The 20,237-nt window shown below is 34.6% G+C and overlaps 1 protein-coding gene across 14 annotated transcripts in view; it reads left to right on the forward strand.

Annotated features, from left to right (window-relative positions):
* The window catches only part of LOC132704166 (diuretic hormone receptor-like), a 325,297-nt gene that overhangs the window by 271,822 nt on the left and 33,238 nt on the right, over positions 1-20,237 (forward strand). For all 14 annotated transcript variants that reach the window (XR_009619241.1, XR_009619240.1, XM_060674010.1 and 11 more), the window contains 4 exons: positions 4,113-4,203; positions 9,162-9,261; positions 14,225-14,305; positions 15,063-15,145. Coding sequence is in view for 12 of the 14 variants with exons in the window: in XM_060674010.1 (XP_060529993.1) it covers positions 4,113-4,203; positions 9,162-9,261; positions 14,225-14,305; positions 15,063-15,145 (355 nt within the window). In the remaining 2 variants the exon portion in view is untranslated. The remainder of the gene's footprint in view (positions 1-4,112; positions 4,204-9,161; positions 9,262-14,224; positions 14,306-15,062; positions 15,146-20,237) is intronic.

The following is a 20,237-nucleotide window of genomic DNA, read 5'->3' on the forward strand; positions in this document are numbered from 1 at the left end:
AAAAGTATTTGAATAACAATTCTATTATACCGGTAAATCGATCAGGTTTTAAAGCTGCACAACTGCCCTTTTGAAAATTACTGGTCATGTTTTTGAAGTTCTAGATGAAGGTAAACTTACTGTTCTCTTGGATTAATCAAAAGCTTTTGAAACGCTCAATCATTCTCCATTAACCGCACTTTTACATTTTCCTTTTTACGTTTTTCTGTAAACCCAGTAAATCTACTTTCTAGTTATCTCAGTTATTGCAGTCAAGCAGTAGCATACAACTCCAAATTATCTTCTTTTTATATCTCAATTTATATTAGGCCCGATCCTTTTCTCTCTATGTATATTTCAAATTTTTCTGTCATGTTTTTCGTGCCTAAGTCAATTATTAGGCCGATGACGCACAAATTTATTTATCATTTTAGGAATCGGCACAGGCGCTGGTAGCTGTTAATCACGATTTGTATAATATTCAAAACATTTTCTAGAAGCACTGTCTGCAACTAAACGCTAACACGTCCGTTTTTACATCGTTTGGACTTAAAAAAGACAAAAGTTCCTTTCTGCTTACATAAATGACAAAGTAATTCAGTATAATGTTTCATTAAAAAAAATTGACAATGGACAAGGAATTGCGGTTTTCAAACTACTTGAAAAAGATTATTTCAATTCAATTACCAAAACAAGGATTTTTTAAATAAAAAAATAAAAGTAGTGTTGTGCTCATTTTCACTCAATTCTGCATTAAAAAAAAAAAACGTAAATCAGTCATTATTTTAATGTTACATTTCCTGTTATAGATTCCTGTTGACGCTAACTGGATAATTTCGTCTTCTGTCAAAGATTCGCTTGATCGTCTATTGAAACGTAACTTTTGAAGTCGAAATGTTCAATCTGCAAGGGCTTTCTGGGTATTTTTTGGATCTCCTGAATGTTTTCTTAGCCATTCCGTTAGAGGCAAAATTATCTTCTGCTTCAAAGAATAATGCATATATAACAGTTTGCAATAGTGTTTTCGCTAACTTCCTGCCAAACACGTTGAATAAAATTTACGGCATCCAATAAGCTCACTGAAAACTCTTGCCCATCATCAATTGCTTCTATCATCTTTATCAGCAAAATCTTCCTATAGTGACACTTCAGGGATTGGATTATGTCTGAAGTTTTGAATTGGTATTGGGTGGTATAAAAACCAGTTTGATTTGGTTCAACGGAACATTGGGATGTGCTGGACAATTATCTACTAGAAGAATAATTTTTCTGTTCTTCAATTCTGTATCCCATTGGAGGTAAATAAGTCAGATGTCATTCACGCTTTGCCGTTTGACCTGTACTTGACTGGTAGGGTCTTGTTTTTAAAACATCTTGAGTTTACTAATTTGTCGATAACAAACTGCTTCCTCTTTTCTGTCCCAGACATGTTTGCAGTAACCAGAACTGTTAGTCGAACCTTGGACAATTTTCTACCTGCACACCTCTCTCCTTGGAATGTCAATGTCTTATCATTGGTTAGTTTGTAGAAAAGGCCGGTCTCATCGGCGTTAAAAATATTGTGTTGTGAGCCAGCTATTAACAACATTCATATCAACTGATGCGGACTCACCAACAATTTTTCCTCCAGAGATACAATTTCTCTTCTTAAAACGTTCAATCCAACTTCTGAAATGCACAAAATCTCTTGCTTTTATTCGACTTCCCATGTCCCTTGCTTTTTGCTGAAGAACTGCACCACTTACGGGAACACTTTGTTTTCTTTTTTGGGTAATTCACTGTAAAAGTCCTTTATTGACGCCCTCATAAGCTGATTTTCTGAACGTTTTACAACTTTTTTTCCAGGTAGTCGAGACAGTTGCTTTAGGCAAATTCATTTCACGACAAATATGATTTTGTTTCATACCACTAATTTTTTGTATAACATCGTATTTTTCTTAATTTGCTTCTCCATTTGTCATCAGTATTTTCCACGAAATCTAAATCACAACTGAGATCAAAACAATAACAAAACGAATGTGGTATATATTTTAACCTTTCTCCGCGATATTACCGGGTGAACCCCCGAAAAAGTTCACTAAAAACGGAAAATGTATTTTAATCTTGACGAAATTTCGTTCACTATATCCGAGTTCACTATAAACAGTAAATATTTACATTTGTCTTATGAGATTTTTTGAGTGTATTTTAAAAAGTGTTCATTATAACCCAGTGTTCACAATAAACGGGTTTACTATATCCGAAGTCCACTGTACTTTGACCCACTAATTTCGGGACACTCCGTAAATGCGTCGGCGGGCAAAGCCAGCTGCGAATCCGGAACGAAATTCGTTTACGCGTTGAATAAAAATATGTGAATATGGGACAAAAAAAGCAATCCAAGCCACCGAATGACACCGGCAAATCTAACAAATACGACGAGATGTCACACGTATCCGTTCACGCCCGATTTGTTTCCGACGTGGATCGGGAATTTATTTTTTTCTCCTACGATTCATTCCGGCGTGCTTTTGGCGTTTTTTCGATTCGACGATTTTTTTATCTCTCGTCGGAATTTTTGAGCAAATCAGAAAAACGAATCGGCGCACGGCTTTATTAAATTTTTCGAATTTAATAATTATTGTCAATCGAGATTTGGCAAATTCCCCTTTGTCAGCGTGTTCCGTGGCTCCCCCGTCGGCGACGTAAGGGGGAGCTGCTGGTTCTAAATTTTGCCAACAAAGATTTTGTGTATTTTTCATATTTTAATGGAAAAACAATTGCTCTCATTTTCTCAATGTTGTCAATTTTTCTAACATGCAAAATTACTTTTTGAGATATTACATTTATCGTTTTAAAAATAGGTACACCGTGTGCCAAATAAAACAATCCACAATACGATCTGGAAACCCATAGGAGATACGGAAAAAAGTTCCGTTAAAAAGAATCTCCTGAATATTTAAAATATTATAATTCCGTTGATACAGGGTGTTGTTATTTTAAATGGAAAACCCTATATATTCCCACATCCTTGGTTGAAATAAAGGTCACTTGCTTAAGAAATTCCTATTCGAATTTTGCATAAGGCAGGCAAAAATTGAGGTAATGTGTTATTTTCATAATAATAATAGCTTATGTTATATTTAAATTTGATTTACTTTTTGATATATTCGGGGTTTAAGATAGCAATTCTTGTTGAATTTAATGCTGCCCACATTAGGTCAGTTGTTGGCAATATTAGGTATTTTTTAAACAAATAAATAATTGAAGTTTATAGGTTAACAACAAAACTGTAACTTATTTAAAATCTAAATAAAATATGTACAACAAAAATCTTGTCAACTATGAACTTTTTAAATAGAAATGTCATAGCCAAACAACATTTTTAAATATTTTGGTATTTCTTTGTAATTCTGATGCCAGATAAAACGAGCACTTTAAGAAGAAATTGTTTAACTAAGCTTTAGTTAACTTTTATTTATAGGTTTATTGCTTTGAAGTTGGAAAATATACATCGTTAAAAATGGAAAAAAGTCACAAAAACATTTTAAAAATATTTTTTTCTTCCATATAGTACAAAAATTTTCCGTATGCTCTCTGTATATTCATATCTTTTAAATACCTTTAAGATGAGTTTTTAGAAAATCAAAGGGGTAATCTAACCATTTCTTATTTTCCTCCACAAAACGTGACTCAACTTTATAGGATTTGGTCCACTTCCAATATAATTTTGCGCAAAAATGTTTGATCTTTTTTCTATTCCCAAATGTTAATGTTCCATATTAGCAAGCTCTTTTACTTTTTTAATGGCTTTCGGGAGTGTGCCACTATAAACTGAATCAAAATACAATAACAACAATAATAATATAATTAATGAGTACTTTGAGATAATTTAACGTTTGAACTCACTATTTCACGATATTGATAAAGTCTCTTGGCAGAGACAATTGCCATTTTGTTTTTGCGATTTAAATAATATAGCCACTGACTTATTGGCATTGAACTTAAGTTATGAGCTGAAAATGGATCGAGTAGAGTTCGATCGATATCGAACACATGTTTATATAAACCATTTGGTTAAAATGATACTATTCTATCACTTACTTCAATTATTTAAGAAACAATGAACACAATATTTTCTCTTTTTATTTCAGAGAACTGAGATGTCTACGAAACAAAATCCACATGAACTTGATGTGGTCGTACGTGCTAACATATATCATGTGGATTATCATTCTGGTAGAGGTAAGATTCCAAATAATAGATCTTTTGCGTTTTGCTTCACTGATCTTTTGGTTGGTTGGTTCTGGTTCTGATAATATGGATAATCTAATCTAATCTATTTTGTTTTTAGTCATGTAACAATGCGTTAAATCTGACCGTTAACTTAGTAGTCACTTTTTTTTTTCGTTTTTCAATAAATGTCTTATTACATATATTTATCGTTATTATTTAGGAATAAAAAATCAGTATTTTGGCATTCTTCAGAAAATATATAAATGGTTCATTATTTCCAGTTTTTATGAAATTATTATGCAGTATGTATTGAAAGACTTCAGTTCAATAGTAAATCAATGTTCGAGCTTCTTTAAAAAGTTAAATTAGATTGGTATTAATGTTATTTTACTAGATAATGTGTAAGAATAATTATTATTATTATAAATTGCCTTCATGATTTAACCGTTCATAAATAAGAATAACATGAACAAAATTATACCCCGAATGTAATTTTTGTAGCTCTTTTAAACTCCCTTAATGAACATTGAAGTTTAATTCGATTGCCTTCCGAAGAACTTTCTTTCTTTAACGACCGGAAGTCGATGGAAACGTGAAAACAATTCGGACCAAATGGAAATATTAAAATTGCACGAGTTGACCTTTCCCGAAGCAATTAGAGCTTATTCGAAATTGGGAATCAACGAAAGACCGCGAGCAAAAGTTTTCGCGAACTTAGTAATTGCTTTTCGTTTAGAAAACGTTTTATCTATTTACCTGGATCTCAATTCGCGGCAATTTCAAAGGTTTGTAAACAATGCGCCCGAAAAAAGGGTGAAGGTTAATAGAATTTGCGACTTAATTAGAGTTTTTGCGCCTGCAGGAAGCGAAGACGTACGAGCGGAAGAAATTTTGAGTGTATAGTGCTTTCATAGATAAATAAATGGTTTTGACCTAATGACATCAATAAAGTACCGCTTACAGTTGTAAATTTACATCACTTATTATATGAAAGGCCTAATAATGAAAAAACAAATATTTATCATCGAAATTGATTTTACTGTCTTTCAAAATGTTCTCCACGAAGATTAATGCACCTTTGCATGCGTTGGAATAAAAAGAAGTCAGCCAAATCAGGGCTGTACGGCGGATGGTCCGTCAATTCGATGTTTTGGCTGGTCAAGAATTCTTTTGTTTTAGTTGATGTGTGAGAGCTCGCGTTGTCATGATGATGTATGATTCGTCTCTTCTGCTTGCAAACGAATAGTTATGTATTATTCGGAATTATACAGGAATAGACGGAAATATACCGAACCAACAGTCAACCATTTGCTTTGAAGTGCTAATTCCGCGAACAACTTTTTTCAATTTTGTTCGTCTTGGAAGACCTACACGGTCGATTGCTGTTTTATTTCAGGCTAGCCTTTTTTTGAACGTTTGTCAAATTTTCCGGAATCCAATGGGAACAAATCTTTTTTACAGCCAAATGATCGTGCAATATCTTATTGATGCTGATCATACTAATGCCAAAAGATGCCTCAATCTCACGATAAGTCATATCTTGCATTATTTTCTTGTTAGTCCACGCCCAAAATTATGAAAAATAATTGCTCGGAAATGATCACTGGTTGAAAAATATAAAAATTTTACACCACTCTCATCAAGCTCATTAATATATCTAATATCTCACGGATAGTGAACAATGTTTTTGCGTTGTTGATTTGTCAAATATTGATTTTAGAAACATCGTTACGTCTCGTCCGTTAGGGGACATCCCTACTGATAGACACAGTGTTTTATTAATTAATTATTTCTCGTTGCCAAGAAAATTGTAAAACCTGTTTACAACTCTTTTTATGCTGCAGCAAATGAATTATTTGAAGAAAGTTGGGGGAAAAGAGTGTCAATTGTATACAAGGTTTTTCACTTAAAAATCCACACGCCAATAAGTCCAAAACGAAAAGAAATATTTAATTTATGTAAAAAGTAGTCAAAGTAGGGGGTCAAGTAGATATTTGCTAAAGTTTAAAAAATTCGACGCCTGCTAAGAGCTGGGCGTCGCGACGCGTCGAAAAATTATTCGATTGCAAAGACTTTGGAAATACGTGCATACAAAAGTACATATTATTTAAAAACTTTTTTGTTATTTACTCAAACTTATTTACTTCACCCGTTTCTAAGTTATACCGATTTAAAGTAAACATTTCTTGATTAAGAAAAAATGTGATTAACGCTTATTTTTACAAGTATGCCATGAATGTTAGTTACTATGGCAACCATTGTTATCGCAGTTGTTTTAAGTGCAATTACAATCAATAGATTTCAACTATTTTAGTATGATTTTATTTATTATTTTTTATCGATTTAGTTTTGATAACATGATAAATAAATGAAAAAACAGTAAAATACCTACAAGTTAATAACCAAAATTATTATTGCAATTAACTACATAATAAGACATTTCCAAAATTTTGTTCAAAATTATGTCCATCTGCTCGAACACAACTATCAAAAACTTTTAACAGATGAGCTTGGGTCACTTGTAGGAGAGTCCTTCTTGTGATAGCGGCACACGCTGCACTAATTTTGTTAATGAGATCAGCCATATCTTCGATAGGTTCTTCATAGATAACGTTTTTTAGGTAGCCCCAAAGAAAATAATCTGGTGGTGTAATGTCCGGCGACCTCGCCGGCCACCTTACCGGTCCATTAGTACCAAACCATCTATTGGGATATTCTAGGTTCAAATACCTCGTTACTATTTGGGCATTATGTGCAGGCGCTCCATCCTGCTGTAGCCACATATTCATTCTAGTGTCAAGAGGCACTTCTTCTAATAGTTCCGGAAGTGTAGTTTGAAGAAATCTTAAATAGCGATCTGCATTTAAAGTTCCTTCGTAAAAGTAAGGTCCAATAACGAATCCATTTAATATACCGCACCAAACATTGATACTAAAAATTCGTTGGTTACCTCTTTCTGTAATCCAACGAGGATGGTTTTCGGACCAAAAACGACAGTTGTGTCTATTAACGATTCCATTATTTTGAAATCGACTTTCGTCGCTCCATAAAATTTTCGAGAGAAAATTGGCTATACAAATCGGACAATGTCGCTAAGAAATACATTCTTCTAGCATAATCGCCTGGTTCTAGTTTATGAACTAGTTTACTTTTGTACGGGTGAAAAGAGTTTCTATGTAGAATTATCCACGAAGAACTTATGGTAACACCGGTATTTTCTTTTATCTCTGATAGGGATATCTTGGGGTTATTATCAACCTGCTGAATTAGAGCAGCAGTATTTTCATCATTTGTAGCCGTCCTGTTCCTATCTCTTTTAGGTTTTATGAAGCTGCTATATTCTCTTAAGTTTTTACATAAACTTGAAAAGGTTTTTGCATCGGGGACTCTTCTATGCGGATAACGCCGTGCGTAAACTCTTTTCGCTTCTCTACAATTTCATCTGCATTCTCCAAACACCAGTAACATGTCTACTTTTTCCTCATTGCTAAATTGCACCATTTTCACATAATAATTCTTAGTTTTTTTTTAACCGAACAAATTTGGATATTTCTTGTGACAAAATGTGACAATTTTTTGATACAGCAATAACAACTTACGTTTGTAATTGCACTTAAAACAACTGCGATAACAATGGTTGCCATAGTAACTAACATTCATGGCATACTTGTAAAAATAAGCGTTAATCACATTTTTTATTAATCAAGAAATGTTTACTTTAAATCGGTATAACTTAGAAACAGGTGAAGTAAATAAGTTTGAGTAAATAACAAAAAAGTTTTTAAATAATATGTACTTTTGTATGCGCGTATTTCCAAAGTCTCTGCAATCGAATAATTTTTCGACGTGTCGCGACGCCCAGCTCTTTGCAGGCGTCGAATTTTTTATACTTTAGGAAATATCTACTTGACCCCCCACTTTGACTACTTTTTACATAAATTAAATATTTCTTTTCGTTTTGGACTTATTGGCGTGCGGAGTTTTAAGTGAAAAACCCTGTATACTGAGTCAGAAAACGGTCAGACAAAAACTTTTTGAACAATAGTTCTTCTACATAACATTCCTCACAATAGGCTACTATCAGAGTCATCAACAACATGGTATGTAGAATTTTTAAATGTATTCTTTATAAAAAAAAAGTGTATGCTGTGCAAATAAAGGCCAAATATTTTAAAACGTATTTTAAGTTAATAAGCTGGTCCAATCCTGCACTGACCGGCACAGGTAAGTTTTGTCGCAAACCCATTTATTTGTTAGAGCACTATACTTGGTGTTTGTACGTGAATATGCAAAATTTATTTTTCTCTCGCGTTTCATACTGAAAAATTGTGAATTTTGTTAAATGCAGTTTTTTGAAATGCTTTTTTATTTCCGACATGTGTTTTTAAAATTAAGCTACACACTGAAAATTCGACAGACGGCCTAGAAATGTATGCATTCTTTGTTTTTCAAGTTTTGTTGAAATTCCAAAAAAGCTAAAATTTTATCACAACATTGGTTCAAAATTCGTATTTAAAATTTTGAAACTTTTTTTTTTTTAATATCAGAAAATTGTCTAAATTGTCAATTTGGTTATTTATCGAATAAGAAATGGTAAGTAGATTTTATCGCAGATTACTTATTTGTTATGGGTTAAATTGAAAAAATAGCAAATAATAGGCACAAACCCGATTTCTCTAGTTAAATTTTACTAGTTACTACTAGTTTTTTTTTAATTTCCCTTGCATTTTTACATCTTTTTGCAATCAAAATTAATTTTTAAGTTAAATTATCGTCTTCAGTTTTTCCAAATCGCAATTAATGGTATATAATTTTTAATTTACTAAAGCAAAAAAGGAAATATTTAAAATATGTACGTATTTATATAAAACATACATTTTAAGTTAACGCGAAAACACAACCTAAAATTCTGTAAAATCTATCTAAAAAAAAACAGACACCCCTACATTAAAAAAAATTTTTTTCAGATGAATTTTCGCAACCAGTTGGGTGTAGTGACGTGCGTATTCGCGGTCACGTTGCTTCATTATTTCCACATCACAACCTTCTTCTGGATGTTCGTAGAAGGTAAGAGACGCATCGTACAATTTAAGTGGTGCTCTTCATTATTCTATAAGCAGAATATAAAAACCCAACCCATACCAAAAGCAAATTGTTTCATAAAAATGACAGACTGATGTTTCAATATCAAACCCACACAAAAAAAAAAGATTGACCCCAAAGCAAAAATTTAAGAAATCCATTCGTAATTTTATTGCATCTTCGATAGACAGGGACGAAATTTTATTCCTGCAGAAGAAAAATCGATCTGAATCATCCGACGTTCGGACAGCGCTGCCAGGAAACCATTTAAGAATCTATTAAAACTTTTTCGGGCGGATGCAGGGGAAGAATAGGGTGACTTTTCAGATCCTTCACGGCTACCGGAAACCGCTGCCGCATTTAAAAAGAGTTTCGCATCTTTCTCGCAAAGAACGGTGGAATGCAGTTGAAATATGTGCAGGAATAGTAGCTTATGGCATCGCATATAAAAAATTATGTACAGCGTGTGCCATTTTTGATGGTTTTAGCACGCCCTCATTAATAGTGCCAGCGTGCTGCCGGTTTCATGAAATTCATAGAAAATATATTGTACTTTATTGTCAACCAGTCGTGACTATGCGTAATAGTAATTTTTATTTTTACCGTCTTTTTATTTTGCCATGGAACATGTTTGCCCAAAATATGAGAATCATGAGAAATTTGATATAATATTATGATCATTAATATATGGCACACACTTTTTATGGTAAATTGTTTCTTCTTCTGCTTTAAAAAATAAAATTAAAGATATATAAAACACTGGCGTGTTATACATTTTTTATGAACTATAATAACGCACCTAGTAAAATTATTAAAGGACATACAATCTGTTTCATTTAAAAAACCCAAGTCTAGGTTTTATATAGCAAAATTTGTGAGAAAAAAAAAATCTGTCCTGTCCAGATCAGTTTTCACCTTTACGCGTAACCTAGATAGAAACGTCCATAAAAGCAAATTTTCCAAAATGACGCCCATTAATCGCATCGTACAGGGAGATTCAAAATTAAATATAAAATGTGGCATTATTTGGTTATATAACAGCGTACTCCATTTTGAGTCCCCCGAGATAGCTAAAAAATAAAACAATACAGATTTGGGGCTTATTTTACGCGCTTCTATTACCCACGAACCATTTTGTATATCATAACATATAACTTTTAGATTTAGGTGTTAGCTTATTGCAGAAAACAATTGAAACAAATTTGTTCCAATTAAAAATCTATACAGGGTGTTCGGAAATTGAGTTCGGAAATTTGGAGAAGTCATGATTTAGTAAAAGTAATCGTTACAAAATAAAAGTGTTTCAGAAATCTGTCACTAGAGGGCACTTTACCAAGAACCTTTTTTTTCCTGTATTTTATTTATTTTGAGTGATTTGCAATATGGGACACATTGCCTTAAGCAGAATCACAAATCCCCACAAATTGCTACTCATGTTTAGCCAAAAATCGATTTTTTATTCTCGGTCGGAATACCCCGCACTTTTCATTTACAGAAGGGTGATACTGGATATCGCGATATGCATTTCTGCTACGGAAAAGCAAGTGAAAAATCAGGCCAGCATTATAAACCTGCAGGCGACATGCAGAGTCCTTCTTAAAAATAAAACTTCATATGAACATGTCGTATACTTTTAAGATACAAAGTGTTCAAATTTTCAATAATAAAATATATTTTTTTAATATCTTTAATACAACTTTAGAAATTTTCATAAAATTTGGCACACATGTACTATGTATCAAAAGTGTGTAAAGTCTGTTCATAGATATAAGAAAGTGACTAATTGATACGAATTAAGGAAAGACCCGGGCAAGCGGCAAGAATGAAATATGGCCGAACAGGTCCGTACTTTGCTTAGAATTTAATTATTTGGGGTTTTGTGCGGAAAGGTACTAATCAATATTTATTTATTTATGTATTTATGTTTAAATATAAAATAAAATTATAAATTATTTTTATTACCTACTTAAATTACTTAAAATTATTCACATAATATATCAGTATCATTATTATTTGTTCTATATTATTTGCAATATGGATATACGATTCTACGATATTCTGCTTTTTTTATATGTTTAATAGAATTTACCCAACTTTGCGGAGGGATGTTAAAAACTTCGATTTCTATAAGTTTGAGGACATTGGAGTTAACACGGGAAAAAACATTTTTACGACGAATGGCAGATTTCAGTTGGTTCCAAATATGTGCAATGGGATTAAATATAGAGTGGTAAGGTATACTGTATGCCCTAGATTGTTTTCTATTATGGACCATAATTTTACCTGAATTTAAATTCCGAAACTTTAGGTAATAATCTTGTTGCATTGTACGTTACTGGATAATCCCATTCAAAAGCAATTGGTCACTTTCTCATATCTATGAACAGACCATACCACTTTTTTTTAAATACCCCAGTGGCGGGCGTACGAAGTTTCACCCGTCTGTTTTGCATTTTTCTCACTCAGTCTCTCCCTTTTTTCATCTCTCTCGCTCTTTGTGTGTCTTTCTCAATCTCTGTTTCTCTTCCTGTCACCCCTTTCTTGACCTATTATGATCATACGTAGGTGTAATTAAAACTTTCCTATATGTAATACTTGCATTCGTATGTATAGGTTTAAATCATACAAAGAGTTAGGGCTTTCGTATACACTCACCTGCACTCCGAGCATGAAGGGGCTTTTATTTCGGAAACTAAATTTTTCTTTGTCTGAACGTGTGTATGTGGTTTCAATTAAACCACTATCGAATATATGGCGTCGAATTTGACCTATGCCAACTTAATAGAAACTCAGTTCGGTCCCGAAGCAGACGCGTTTTCGTCAATAATATAGTTCCAGCAGTTCCGATTACTTATTAAAACCTTCCGGCATGCCTCGGCGATAACCGAATTCTTGATGAGACGTTTGCTAGTTTACTCGATCACGTGGAAGGTGAAAATGTCTGTATATCGGACGGCCAAGCTTTGGAAGATTAATGGAAGAAGACTGGAAAAATGGTTCTACTCATACTACAGCGAAAATCCGTTAGTTACATTGTAGGCTTGACAGGCTTACTCTACCAATTCGAATGGAAATCTGATGTTGATTTTAGTGTGCACTCTTCTAGCTGCTTAAGCCTTTCTTCAAACAAATGCATCATGCACACCGAAATTTCCAAGTTCTATCATTAGAGTTGCATGATGTACTTTATCAAAAACCTTTAAAAAATCGGTATATACAGCGCACGTCTCAAGACCATTATGCATGGAAGAATTGATGTGATGGTTGAACGGTACCAAGTTTTTGTGAAAACCATGTCATTCTTTACCAGAAAAAACAATTGTGAATAAATTGCAGCCTTAAAGGCCTCGGCAAAGTGACAAAAGAAAGATAGGACGATAATTAGCGGCGTCTGTAGAATTACCAGACTTTAAAATAGGAACTATCGGGGCCACTTTCCAGCTTTTTGCAAATATCCCTTGACCTAGACATCTATTAAAGAGAATGTTAAGAGGCTTCGATAAAAGCGGGCAATTTTTGAGAAATGGTGCCGGTATACCGTCTGGCAAAGGGTACTTTTTAGGACTTTTCTGAAAATCCAGATATGACGACACTCTTGCTCGTAGGAATTGATGTAATGTAGGAAATCAATAATCCTCAGCTTTCTTATACTTTTGTCTTGGTTTCTCTTTTTTCCTTTGTGTTGCAAGTGAACCGAGTTATCAGCGTAGGTCTCTATCAGTTATATACCCTTTCGTATACTGACCTATTTCGGGTGAATTGGAACGAACCTAAAGTGAAACGTAAAAAAATCTGACCATGTTCGAATCCAGCAAAGCGGATATTTGCAGCAACCGGCAGTTTACGTTCGCCGACCTACATTCACGAGAGAGTCCGCGACCACTGCGCCACTTGTAAATTATAATTGCGGATTCTCGAACGAAACTGCATCTACTGCATCACTTAATGCATAAATACGACCGCCATCTATCTGCCTCCGTATTCCTGCTTTTATTAATGCCAATTTATGCGGAACGAGTGAGTTTAATATTCACGCCCTCGCGTTACCGTCTTTTTTTTTACTTTATTTCCTACCCCGTCCGCCATACGTTCGTGCTACATGCGATGGAATACGCGAGCAAGCGTCCTTCTCCCGGTAAATGTAAACATGGCCGCATGCCTTGGAAATTTCGAATTAGTCGCGGAGGAAGTTCATTTTGTCCCGTTTCCGGCACGCGACTTGTCCCGATTTGCATGACGTTGCGTTTTTAATAATGGCCGGCCGTTTTGGTCGTGCTCGTTATATTTCGCCTCGGTTGACAGTTGTGTATTTCCTGGTAAATATCGAAACCGTATTCGTCAGTGCCACCGCGGAAGTGCAGGACAAACTAATTTTGTTTCTTTTTTTTCAAAGAAACTCCCACAGGCTACTCTAACTCCCGGAAATGTCATGTCAGTGAATATATTCCTGTTGTTTCGCAAAAAAGTTCCAGCGTGCGGGAAGCGTCACGTGAGTTTCTCATCCCGCGGATCCAAGCCACATCGGACATTTCCGAAATCTCATCACACAATTGCATCGAAACCTTTTTTTAAATTGGTTATTGTTTTTCATACAACCCTAGCAAGTATATTTCCGTTAACTAACCAAAACTCTTTTTCTCAAGGTTTTTATAATCTCGGAAGAATCAAAAAATCTATAGACCTCATTTTTTATATGACTCCAGAGGAAGAAATCGAAGGGCTAAAGGTCAAGGGATCTAAGAGGTCAAGATATCGGACCATTTAATGAAATAGTTCTTTCGTCAAACTGCTCGCTTAAAAATCTCCTCACTTGAATAGTGCTACAATTATGATTTTGCTAAGAGAAAACGTACTACTTACTATAATACAACTTTGATACCCAGTGAATGAATCGTAACGTCAAGAAATGAATATGACCAATTCTAATAAATGCAATTACTTGTTCCAGGCTTGTACCTTTACATTTTAGTCGTCAGAACTCTCACGAGGGAGAGCTTCAAATTGAGGGTCTATGCGGTAATCGGATGGGGTAAGCGATTAATAAAGTAGACTAAAAATAGATAATATTTAATTAGAGCAAATACGTGAATTCTAAACTTTCCAATATTGTTGAAACTTGATTAAAACTTTAAATAGTATAAAAATATTGTTTTTCTTGCGATTTTATTTCTGGTTTACGTAATTATTTGATATTAATTTTATAATTATATGTAATGATTTATTACTGTTGCTGATTAAAAATTAATAATGAATTTCATTGAAGTTCGACAATTTAATCAATTACATAATTAAACCAATCAATTTATTTAATCAACTATCGATTAAATAACTCCATTTAACGATTCTTTCATTCAATTAATCCATCATGTTTCGTCATAATTAATTTAATTCAATGAGTATTATTTGAAAGCCTTGAAATTTCTTGACCGAATGACCTGGAATGAAACATTTTTGGGCCTTCATTTTAAACATTTTTGTATTATTTTCCATTCTCGTCTCAGGCCAATGTTTCAGCGTAACGCAGTAGACGTAGTTTCAAAGTTCTTGCTCAAACCTTTAAAACAGAAAATTACTTTTCCTCGCTCAATTTAAATATTTGCGTTTCCCGCAAAAGTAACTAGACATTCGATTACCGCTTTGTTTGCTGTGGTCGCCTAATGGCACTGAATTTGTTTGCTCAAACCTTCATCAATTTGCCTCGCAAACGCGTAGATGTTAATTTACAAAAGGAAATAATTAAAAATAACGAAGTTATTTTAACGAACGCGTTGTATATTTTATTTCAGGTGCGCCGATGTTTTTCATCGTCCTTTGGGCCTTAGTTAAGGCTTTCGTCGTCGTCCCGAAGAAAAGTTCTTCTCCGGAAGAGGTAAGTATCTTCTATTTTGTCTCATTCGAGATTTCGAGGTACAGGAGGTCGAAATTTATTAAAAAAAAATCGTTTTTTTAGATGATTTTGATTAAACAATTCTAGCAGCAAAATCCACTGAGTGCGGTGAAATAAAATGGAATTAATATGCAGAGGCGAAGGAAAATTACCACTAATGAGTGACTCATACAACTGTTGTGATTTTTCCTAGTTTCCTAGTTCTCCACATTCACAGTCTAAGTGGGGTTTGACTTTAATTCTATTTAGGTGAGCCGTGGAACAGCAATCTCAGTCTACACATAGTTGTGATTTCTCTTCTATTGATATCGAGCTTATGAAATCAGGGTTTAGTGGGCGGAGTAGAATAATGTGAGATGAAATTAACTCCAGCTTTGGCGATCTGGTTAGCAATATCGTTTTCTTTTAAACTGGTATGACTTGGTATCCAGCATAATTGGATGTCCTTATTTTGCGTTTTTATTAAGGTAATTAGTTTGTTCTTAACCCGCAAGGTTAGGTGGTTAGACTGTGCATCCATCCCAGTTTTATTGATATCTTCGAGGGCACTTTTGGAGTCTGAAAGGATGACTGCTTTGTTTATGTCATCTAATTCAATCCAATCAAGAGCTTGACCAATAGCATAAATCTCGGCAGAGCAAATGGATAGTTCACTTGGTAGGCCTTGCCCCATTTTAAGGTTCGTATTGTAGTTGTAAACGCCAAAACCTACACGGCCTTCTTTATCTTTTGAGGCGTCTGTAAAAATTAAATGAAAATCAGGGGTCCAAGTCTCGCTCTTCTTGATTTCAAATAATTTGGAGTTATTATTATCTTTCGCATATTTGGTTGCCTAGCCTCTCTTCTTCTTCTTCTTCTTATATATGTATATATTTCACATAGTGGGGCCAGACTACCTAGGTCACTCTTACTATTTTGGTCACGTTTTAATCATTGTGATGGGTTTATGCGACTTTTTTACATATGCCTGAAACATGACTGTTTCAAAATGGCCGAAATGTTATCTTTCGTTTCCACAAAATGGGAAAAAAAGCGAAACAAACTTCTCGAAGGGGTTGCAGGAAAGGGGTAACTACCCGGACGGCTTCGAAACAGACACGCCGCATAATCGAAAATGCAACCGGAATTTCGAGTTAATTTCCGGCTCCTCTCGATTCTGCAAAATATGAATAGTTAACGACAGTTTGCTCGTCGCTTTGTGACTTTGTGGCAGTCGGGTTTAGCCGGGAATCCGCCGGGATCTGCAGTTAATGAATGCAGATAGCGAGGACGTTACGCGGAGATGCGGCGCAGATATCGGATGGTTTGAAAAATAAAACAAATAAAACCTACGGTACAGTCTCAGTGATTTTTCCTTTATACAGAGGGTTGTTTATAATGGTGCAATGTCTGCGTTTTTTTTAAGACAGAAACTTTTGTCTCCCGTTTCTAGACGTCATTTAGGCAAGAGTTTGCGAGTTGAGAGTTTACGAGTGTTGTCTAAATATGAATGGATCCCGTCGTAACCTTTAAGGTCGGACATTATAATCATAATGTCTTTTTTACCTAAGAGAGCTGTAGTCACAATATCAATTATCAAGGGTGGAGGGGTATTCAACATAGTTGCTCATATAACCATCCGATATACATTTGAATTTTGAGAAAAACAAAAATAAAAAAGAAAAATTAACAAGTGAACCAAGATACAGGGTGTCTCGAAATTAGACATCAATATTATAACCACGTATCCTGTGACCCTTATATTGTTTTTATCCGCGTCGAAAATTTGCATAAATAAGAAAGTCATGTGCAAAACCGCCTTAAGTCGACTACTCGTCTCACCTAGCCTTATTAAATTCCCTTATCTCTGTTTCCTTATTTGAATTCTTTTGTTCCTTTACATCTCCAATATTTATTTATTAGCAATAAATGCACTGCTGCATTGAGCAAACGAAAAAGTAGGCAGCCTTAAATAAAAGCAACAAGTTCGTCGTAATGCCATCTGAAACTCGTCCTGCTTTATATTTGCCTCGGTGTAGTTAAATATTTACTGAGACAGTGTCGTTGTTCTTAATCTTAACCGGACGACTTCAAAGGATGGTAATCAAACATGATGTTGACATACACACAACAAATTTTAGGCCAAGGGAAGCTCTGCAACATCTAATTGACTTTAAGGTGGTTGAAAAGGTTGTCTTAAGTTCGATAAATTTAGAGAAGGCAAATATGTGTAACTTTGGCAAGCTTATGGGAAATTCGTGACCTTCATTTTGAAAATAATAAATAATTCGTATTCAAGACCATTTTAATTATAAGCTTTTTATAAACAAAATGAGTTATCATATGGGATATTATTTCCAATATTCTAAACTATGGGCGCTGTCTGCTAACTGAAATCTGACTTAATGTCCAATGACCAGCACTGGACAGCACAACACTTCTCCAATATTTACCCTTCTTTCTGTCTAAGACTATTGCTGTAATATTAGTTAGCAATAGAGGCCGATTCAAATTTTTGGCAGTAATGGTGGTGACGTGCGTTATTATTCAACAGTTAATCCATTCTGGGTACGGGAGCGTCAAACTAAAACCACCACTTCTCGTGTGAAATAAAACACTTTAAAGTTACTGGTCAAGATACTTGAACTCTTTGCACAACAATTTATCTCGACTTCTTTAAAAAGTTGATAACATTGAGATGCAACAAATGTGGTTTTAACAAGATTGCGCTCCTCCACATTGCCATCGAGAAGTTCGTGAATTCTTAAGTAATCATTACTCACAGAAATGGATCGATTTTGTTGTGTGACATGTTAAACATATGAAAAATTCTTCCTTCCTTCCACCATCACCGTTGGTGCTAAGGAAGAGAATGAAGAGAATCTATAACGTGATTGAAAGAAGATGGAAGGAAGAAAAAATGCCCTGTAGATGGAGAGAATCAATGATCTGCAAAATTCATTACTTTATGTGATAAATACAGAGACGTAGCATTAATGGATACTGTGTACAAAAAAATTTGGCGATCGCCATCAAGGATAGAAGAAAAGCTCCCTATATATATTTGCTGTTTATTGATTTTAAAGAAGCCCATGATATAGCTTAAATTCTATGAATCGGGCGGAATTGGAAGTATCATGTTATCAGTTAATTTAATAAAGATGATTTAAATAGAAACGGACTATAAAGTAATAATAGAAGGAAAAACATCAGAATAATTCCTGGTAATAATTGGGGTTAGACAAAACGATCCGTTTTCGACATCATTATTTAATACTATTATACTATTGGAAACAGTGCATAGGAAAAGAGGTACCATGTTTAACCAAAGAACCCAAATTGTTGCTTACGCAAGTGATATCGCGGTTTTAGCCAGAATAAGGGAAAATCTAGTTGATGCGATAAAGCGGATAGAAAGGAAACAGGTTTGAAAATGAATGAACTAAAATCAAAGTTTATGATACTGGGGGAAATAGTTTAGTGGGCACAATAGACAGCTAACGGTTATAACAGAGAAAAGGGAATGTTATTTTCGAAAAGTAGAAAAATTTAATTATTTAGGGGTAGCTAGTGAGGGAAATCATGAAATTCAAGAAATGGTAGTAAACGGTGTGAAATGTATGGGGAATTACTTGACTTATTAAGATCAAAGAACGTGTCAAGAAGTCTCAAAAAAGAGCGTGCAAAACGATGATTAGGCCAATTATCTTGTATGGATGTGAAGTATGGAAGATCAACAAAAGAGAAACGGAAGCATTAGAAATATTTGAAATGAAAATGTTGAGAAGAATATTTGTGGAAGGAAAAGAGAGAGAATCAGTGACTTAGAAGGGCTAAATTTGGAGCTTAAAGAGCTCTATGGAGAACCATATATAACAAACGTTGCAAGAGCTCAAAGATTAAGGTGGCTGGGACATGTACCAAGCATATTCTGAGCGTGGGGGGGTGGGGGACCAAAGGTCCGCCGCGAACAAAAAGTACTCAAGCTGCTCAAAATGACTTACAGGAAATGAAAGTGTAGGAGAGGAGGGTTTTATCGAAGAATAAAATCAAATGGAGGCAAATGAGCCTTCTTGGTCCGAAGAACTGATTTATATGTTAAGCAACGTCCAAGAAAATATACGAAGAAGACTAAACACGCCCTGTTAGCTTACTCAGTGTAATGTCTAAAATATTGGAGAGGATTTTATATGATCAACTTAATAATCATGTTGCTGATTCGAATATTTTGCCTGCCTCCCAATCCCAATCCGGGTTTAGGCCCGGGCACAGTACCACCGCAGCACTGCTTAATGTCACTGATTTTGTTGGATTTTAGCAAGGCCTTCGATACCTTAACTCTTAATCTTCTTTCATCTTTCAAATTAAAGTTCTTCGGTTTAACCGACACCGCTATTACTTTTATGAAAAGTTACTTTGGAAGTCGCCGACAGAGGGTTACGTTGGGATTAGCAGCTTCTTCCAATTTTAAGGGGTGTTCCGCAAGACAGCATTTTGTGACCTTTATTGTTATGTTCTCTATTTTTACCTCTGACTTCTCTAGGCACCTAAATAAATGTTATTCTCATCAGTATGCTGATGATATGCAAATATACTTATCATTCTCGGTCAAAGATGTAGCTTTGTCTTTTAATGGCATAAATGAGAATCTTGAAGTTATTTCTAGAATCTCCAAAGCCTATGGTCTGAAATTAAATGATTATAAGACCCAGGTTGTCCTTTTTGGCAATAAAAAGGAGGAAATTATCCAGTATAATGATCTGAAACTTTCCTTGAATTGTGCTCCGCTTGAATTTGTCGACAAATGTAAAAACTTAAGAGTGTTTCTTGATAGTAAGCTGCTTTTTGATTCTCACTTGTTTTATTTACTGCAGAAGTCGTACGGGAAACTGAAAGTACTTTACATGTATAAAGACTACTTATCTACTGAGGTACTCTCTTATACGCTCTCTATTGGGATATGCGGACCTTGTATACTGGCCGGCTTTAAGACGAAAAGACCAATATAGCTTACAAAAATATGCAAAATGCCTGCCTGAGATACAGCTATGAGGTACACTTAGGAATTGTTAGTGGTTAATTTGTTGTTTGAAAG

This window comes from Cylas formicarius, unplaced genomic scaffold (genome assembly GCF_029955315.1).
Source record: "Cylas formicarius isolate icCylForm1 unplaced genomic scaffold, icCylForm1.1 PGA_scaffold_6__28_contigs__length_40554024, whole genome shotgun sequence".
Taxonomy (NCBI): domain Eukaryota; kingdom Metazoa; phylum Arthropoda; class Insecta; order Coleoptera; family Brentidae; genus Cylas; species Cylas formicarius.